Below are 7,500 nucleotides of genomic sequence, written 5' to 3' on the forward strand. Positions count from 1 at the left end.
GATGAATACTCTTTTCTGCAGAGATCGCCTGTGACAGGTGTCAATCAGTGTGAAAACATTATAGGCTCTACCTTTTAAGTCTTTTATGTCCAACAGGTGCTGGTTTTTCTATTTGCTGGATGCTCTAGGAGGATTTCATCATGCTTAATGTTTTTACCTTCTTGTAAGTGTTGTAGATTGTGCTTTTACGTGGCTGTAAAATACTAGCAGTGAGCACTATTATGACGCAGAGCCAATTTATTATTCTTTCTCTCAGTAGTTTTTTTTTTTTTTTTGTATATATCCATTATTGGAGGTTTCCATCTATTTTGTTAATTATCCTAGAGGCATATGTCACAAAACCCGAACTCTTACTAACCCATGCCCACTGAGACTGCTTTTCTGGGCATTGAAGCACTTTCATTGGACAGGAGGGAGTGACCAGTTTTGGGGTTAGCTGGAAATTCAGGCTGTTGGTAACAAAATGAAACAAAGATCTGTGATATGGGGTTCTATACAGAAAATGTATAATTATACAGTGGGGAAAATAAGTATTTGATACCCTGCAGATTTTGTAAGTTTGCCCATTTACAAAGAAATGAATGGTCTATAATTTTGATCATAGGTGTATTTTAAATGATAGAATATCATCCAAAAATCCAGAAAAAAACACATGATACAAATGTTCTAAATTGAGTCGCAGTTCAGTGAGTAAAAACATGACTTGGTACTTGGTGGAGAAAACCTCTTTGGCAAGCACAGGGGTAAAATGTTTCTTGTAGTTGGTTACCAGGTTTGCACAGATCTCAGGAGGGATTTTGGTCCACTCCACAGATCTTATCTAAAATCTTAAGGTTTCTTGGCTGTCACTTGGCAACTCGTAGTTTCAGCTCCCTTCATAAATTTTTATAGGGTTAAGGTTGGGAGACTGGCTAGGCCACTCCATGACCTTAATGTGCTTCTTGAACCACTCCTTTGTTGCCTTGGCGGTATGTTCTGAGTCATTTTCATGCTGGAAGACCCATCCACTACCCATCTTCAGTGTTCTGGCTGAGGGAAGAAGGTTCTCACCCAAGATTTTACAGTACATGGTCTCATCCATTGGCCCCTCAATGTGGCATTGTCGATTGTACGTTTAGCAGAGAAACCTCCCCAAAGCATAATGTTTCCTTCTTCGTGCTTGACTATAGGGATGGTGTTCTTCGAGTTCATAGTCAGCATTTTTTCCTTGCAAACATGGCGAGTTAGTGCCAGAGAGCTCAATTTTGGTCTCATCTGACCACAGCACTTTCTCCCAATCCTTCTCTGAATCATTTAGAAGTCCACTGGCAAACTTCAGGCGGGCCTGTACATGTGCCTTGAAGGGGACCTTGCGGGAGCTGCAAGATTTCAGTCCATGGTGGCGTATTGTGTTACCATTGGTTTGTTTGGTGACTGTGGTCCCAACTGCTTTAATTCACTAGTTCCTTCTGTGTATTTCTGGGCTAATCCCTCACTTTTCTCATGATCATCCTTCTCCTATGAGGCAAAATCTTGTAGCTCTTGGAGCTCCAGATTGAGGGCGATTGATAGTTATTCTGTATCTCTTCCATTTGTGAATAATATCTCCAACAGTTGTCGCCTTCTCACCAAGCTTATTGCTGATGGTCTTGTAGCCCATTCCAGCCTTGTGCAGGTCTACAGTCTTGTCTCTGACGTCCTTTGATAGCTCTTTAGTCTTGCCCATGGTGGTACCCTAGAAGGAGGTTCTGGCAGGTGTTTTTTATACACATAATGAGTTGTCGTTAGGAGCACCTTCTTAAATTGACAGGACTAATCTGTGTACCACATGAGCACATAGCCAGTCTGTGAGAGCCAGAATTATGGTTGGTTGGTAGGGGATCATATATTTATTTTACCCACTGAACTACAACTCAATTTATAACATTTGTATCGTGGTTTTTTTTATGGATATTGGTTGATATTCTGTCTTCATTTAAAATACATCTGCAGGTGATCAAATAATTATTTTCCCCACCGTAGGTTATTTAGACTACATTTGGGAATTGTGAGGGGGGGAGTTTGGGGAAAAAAAAATGCTATAGGAGGAGACCCCCAGAGTTCTGTGGAACTCCTCCAGAGATTGGATTAGTTCCTTTGTGCCTTTGTGTAGTGGCAGATTGACTTCTTTCTTTACGGTGCTGGCATAGTTTCCAGCACCAGTGTGGGACCAGAGGAGCCTCTCCTTTTTTTTCTCCATGTAACCACTGACACAAACAATCTTATTAGCAGTTTATCAAACAAAAACTGCAGCATAAACTACACTAGTTAATTTTAGGGCTCACAAACGCAGTATATTATCCAATTTTTGGTAAAATATAAAAGATCAGGTTGTGTAAATTGATACCCAACATGTAAAGCTATAAAACTGCACCCAGGAAGGAGCAACCAACTTCGGTACCCTACATTTTCCATATGTTATGCTGTAAAAGACACTAGTAGTGCAGTAGATGGGGTTAAGTTTGTGTGTGTAGCATTATTTTTTTTTATTAAGAAACTTTATTTTTTTCACATAGGGGACAGGTTTTCTTTAATGAAACATCAGGGATCTTTTAGGCCAATGTACCATTGGTGCTTGAAAGCAATTGTGCGGCTGTACAGGCAGCTGATTGCTTCCGCCTGACAGGCTGCTTCGCAGATTGAAAAACCTTGCCGGTTCCTAGGGCAGCTGTGAGTTTGTGTAAACTCTCCCCCCACCACTACCAATGACAAATGTTTGTGGCAGCGAAAACGCTAATGGATCCACTGACCAATAATGTAAATGGCCCCTGCTATTGCTTTGTGATTTGAGTTCATGATTATTACAAAAAATAGCTTTGTTCTATAGACGGCAACGGTTGTATAATCTGTTTTCTAGTCTAGCTAGAGCCACCACATTCCTTTCTTTTTTTAATCATAACTACAGCTTGCCAAATCTGTGAATGTACCATTATTTGCATATAACTTTTGCCCAGATTCCCTGAGACCTACAAATATTACTAGAGTAAAGCTGAAAGAGGGGGAGATAAGGATTCAGTGACATGTAAATGACCTATGAATACAGAATCAAAACTAGACTTTTTCAAATTCCAGAAAGCAGAATCTTAGAGAATATTGCTGGCCATCAGAGATGAAAAATGTTTCTCTTCTCTATATACCAAAATACCATCATTATTTTCTATATATTTTACACTACACGAGATTGATAGCTGGAATATGTGTAACGGGAAAAACCTTCTCTCTGTCCAGGCTTTTTGTCCTTGCTGTTTTGGCATGGCTTTCTAGCAGTTTTTCTTCTCTACTGCTTGTGGTTTTTACTGCAGTGGAAATGTTCAAGCACAACTTCACTTTAAAAAAAAAAAAAAGTACAGTGGAACAGTTTTTCAGTTAAATGGCTTTGCAAAATAATATTTTATAGTGTGAGATTACCAAACTATTTAAATGTTCTATTTTTAATTCTTATCACATATTTAGAGTTTATTTAAAACACAAAACAGAAACATCTTCAGTATAACACTTTTTGTTTTTTTTGCTCAAGGGCTTTAAAGTTGAACACAAAGCAGATAGCTAAACTACACAAATGAAATGCATATACAAGAGGTTTTTTTTTTCCAGCCAAGGGATTTGTATGTCTATTCAGCTTTTTTTTTATTTTCTTTTTTTTTGTTTAAAAAAAATGCAAAATCCAAAATTCTTTTTGCATAATTTGGAATATTGGGTAGATCAGTATTTGCACTAGTATCCTGGGAAAAAAATAATTTCTTTTAAAGTAGTTCTAAAGGAAAAAGGTGCAGTAGCTCTCTTGGCTCTCTCTCTCTCTCTCCTCTCTAGTCGAAGAGGTATCAGTGGGAGCTTTTGGCTCCTGCTGCTGTCAATCACAGTCAGTGAGGAGAGAGGGGGGGGATGGGGCCAAGCCATGGTGTGTTTCAAAATGGACACACAGAGCCGACTCGGGAGTGAGCATACCCAAGTGTCTTTATAGCAAACAGCTTGCTGGGGGGGCACTTACCGGAGGGAGGAGCCAGGATTACCAGCAGGGAACCCAAGAAGAGGAAGATCAGGACTGCTCTGTGCAAAACAATTGTATAAATTCATTAAGTATGACATGTTTCAAAAAAAAACAAAAACCTGCTCATTGTGGCTCTTATTCAGAAAGTGTTTTAGGAGCCTGAGACAGTCTAAGGCCTCATTCACACCATATATGCATACAAACCGATGGAAAAATGTTTTGTTTTTTGTGCAAAAATATGCAACATTAATTCCCTGCAAGAGTGTGAAGAAAACAATTGTTTTCTATATGCCCTTTTCACACCATTGAGTTGGTGCCAGCTTTCCTTGTACATTGCTTGAAGATTGGAAGTTAACAGAGACCTTCCTAGCTGGAAGTCCGTGCCTGCAAGCTGTAGATGAGTAAGGAGGTGGTAGCTCTGTTTCACCTGTCTTAGATTATGTTGGTGTCACATGAGTTTTTTTTTTCCTGTTTAGAAAGATGCATATGTGTGGCAGATTTCTGCACAGAAAAAAATATGCATATGATACCAGTGTTGTGGTGTGAATAGGGCACATAGAGAACAATTGTTGTCTTTGTGCCCTTGCAGAAACAGGTAGAGAAAAACTCATGCACATAGTGTGAAGATGGCTTACTAGCACTTTTTTTTTTTTTTTTCAAGAATTCCTGAATACCAGACTGTTATAGAACATACTGAAGACTTTACAGTACAGGTGACTACACTATTAGTAGGATAAATGGATCTTTAGGGAGTTTCACATTGCTGTAGTTGAAATATTGCATTGAAGGTAAAGTGGGTTTTTTTTTTTGCCCTTTTAAAGTTTAGATGTAGGTTTATTTTTTCCCACCTTTCTGGTATAGTATTTTGGCACAGTTGAGATAAGATAACCTTAGATTACTTTTAAGCTTTCATAAATGACACAATATTTTATTCCTTTGTAGATCAAAGGTCCACTGTCAAAACACCAAAGAATGTTCCAGACACAGAGGAAGATGAGGGCGCTCAGTGGAATTGCACTGCATGTACTTTTCTAAACCATCCTGCCTTAAACCGTTGTGAACAGTGCGACATGCCAAGGCATTACTGAGCCAGTAGGTCTACTTTCATTGAAAATTCAAGAAGAAAAGCATCATTTTTAAAATATGGCGCATATATATATATATATATATATATATATATATATATACACGCCATCTGGTTGTTTACCACTGGTAAACGTCAGCCACGGAATAATACCTCAGTGTTGTTTTGTGCGCAGCTGGATTTTTTTCCCTCTTGAATCCTCATCGGTGTAAGACTAATGAACCTGGTTACCAGCTGCCCACCTGTACCATGTACAGTATTACTATTGACCCTCTCAAAAGAATTCTCACTGTGCTCAGTGTTCTGGGTCCTTACTACTTAATTTTACTGGAGTGGTTTGGAGATGCAAAGCAAAAGTGGCTCCGCTTTCTATGTCTCCATGAAGCAAGGCAACATCGGGTGGCAAATGAAAACACTAAAAAAATGGAGGAAATGCAGTTGTGTGGCCTCTTCCTACCACCTGAACAGAGGAAGGACTTCAGAGTTCAGTGGATTAGGTTCCTCGGGATCCTCCCTTCACTTGTGAAACCAGCATCAGTACAATCAATTTCTAACAAGAAAAGACTGCATGCATTATCTGTACGATACAGTGAAAACTACCCACAGCTCCCCCTCCCCATTGTACATAGCTCAGAAGCCTGCTTTAAGTGATATTTTCCCCCCTTCTTTTGCCCAACTTTATTAATTTCCTGTGCTTCTGTATGTATAGTGTAATAGGGTTTTTGTTAGCGTTTTCTTTATCCTTTAAATCTTTTGGCACAGTAATGTCCTTTTTAAAGCTTTTCTAAGAAAAAAAAGTGCCTTAAATGAGTAGTAGGAGGGAGAAAAGCATTGTGCGTAATTTCCTATACACTCTCTCTCCCCCCATGAAAATTTCTGTATATGCTGATGTCCTGTGAAGACATGTGAAAAAAAAGGTTTTAAGAAGTCGTAATATCTTTTGTAAGGGTATACCAATCATTTTCTGTACACATTGAATTTTACAGTGGTTGACTGTCAGCAGCCAAAATGTTTGTTTTCACGTTTTTAGACCACACATCTAAATATTTCATGCTTGGGATCTTCAGACTTTTTTGTGCAATAATGGCAACCCTTAATTAAATTGATCACAAATTATAGACAAAAACAGTCTGGTGCAGGCAGTTTCTGCAGAGCTGCAATTGATATGTTTTTCTTTAATAGAACTGTACTTTCAGTATTAACTATTTTGCTGAAAAGATTGTTTGAGACTCTGCCTGCTTTGTTCAAAAGTTGCGTTGGATGCACAAAGATCATTGTCTTTCTATTTTTTGTACTAATTGCCTGGAATCTGTGGCATTCCTCTTTCTAGAAGATTGCTGCCACTTAGAAAACAGACATTCACAATTCCATTTCAGCCTTCCCCAACAAAATGGTCAATTATGATTTGAAGACATTTTGAGAATAATTGTGGGCTTTGAAGCTGTAATTTATCGAACAGCTTTATTTAATACAGATTTTGAAGTCCTAAAGCTTGAGGAATACCACACATCTCAGTTTTTCACTTCTTATTTGAAAAAAGAAAACTCACTGCTTGGCATCTCAAAACCTGTACATATTTGCTGCTTTTTATTTAAATGTTAATAGAAAACAATTAAATGAGCAATTTTCGGTGGCTTAGTCTTTTAATAGAAAATGTCATCCAAAGTCATCCACTGTAAATGGCTGAACATCTTAAATTGTTATTATAAGATTTTGTACCATTGAGCGATAATGTGATATGCCTTACTCTTTAAGGCTCTTCATTGTGTTGCAGAATACAATTCTAGGTAACGTAAGTGTTGAAAAGGCTTGTGAGGAGTTTCAGCCTTCCAGCACTGTAATGGGGCTAAACAGCAGAACCAAAGCACTTAGAAGCAATACTTTTTGTTAAAAAGACCATTTTTCAGCTTCATCTGCAGTTTTCTGTGAAGATTGACAAATCCGTTTTTACTTGTTTTATTAATAAAACCTAATTTGGATATCTTGAGTTTATGGTTTTGTGATTTAGCTGGGTAAACAGTCTTTGTAACAGATAAGTTATTTATAAAAATTAAAAAAATATATATTCTAACTGGTTTTGGTTTGTGGATTTGTTTTTCATCTAACAATGGAGAGCAGAGGTAAACTGTAGCCATATTTACTGAACTACAGTCTTTATCTGTATGTGTGTGTGTAGAAGTATTATTGTTACCAGTTTCATGGTCTATATATGTGGCTTTTTTTTTTTTTTTTCATGTCAAGCAGATACTTCATACTGGTTAGTTGTGCAGTACCAAGAGGATATCCAGCTCACATTTTAATGGATAGGAAGCATAGGCTAGTATAAACATGGACAATATTAATGTAGAACATAATTTATTTTTTATTTCAGGTCTTGTATAGCGCCATCAATTTACACAGCGCTTTGCAT

General features: G+C 37.9%; 1 protein-coding gene across 2 annotated transcripts in view; it reads left to right on the forward strand.

The window, feature by feature from the left end:
* The window catches only part of TAB2 (TGF-beta activated kinase 1 (MAP3K7) binding protein 2), a 113,244-nt gene extending 106,083 nt beyond the window's left edge, over positions 1 to 7,161 (forward strand). For both annotated transcript variants that reach the window (XM_089668625.1, XM_089668624.1), the window contains exon 8: positions 4,949 to 7,161. In XM_089668625.1, the coding sequence (XP_089524751.1) occupies positions 4,949 to 5,094 (146 nt within the window). In that variant the 3' untranslated portion in view covers positions 5,095 to 7,161. The remainder of the gene's footprint in view (positions 1 to 4,948) is intronic.
* The last annotated feature ends 339 nt before the right edge of the window (positions 7,162 to 7,500 follow it).

This window comes from Staurois parvus, unplaced genomic scaffold, assembly GCF_062004578.1.
Source record: "Staurois parvus isolate SC_StPar_1 unplaced genomic scaffold, SC_StPar_1.0 ptg000059l, whole genome shotgun sequence".
In the NCBI taxonomy this organism is placed as follows: Eukaryota; Metazoa; Chordata; class Amphibia; order Anura; family Ranidae; genus Staurois; species Staurois parvus.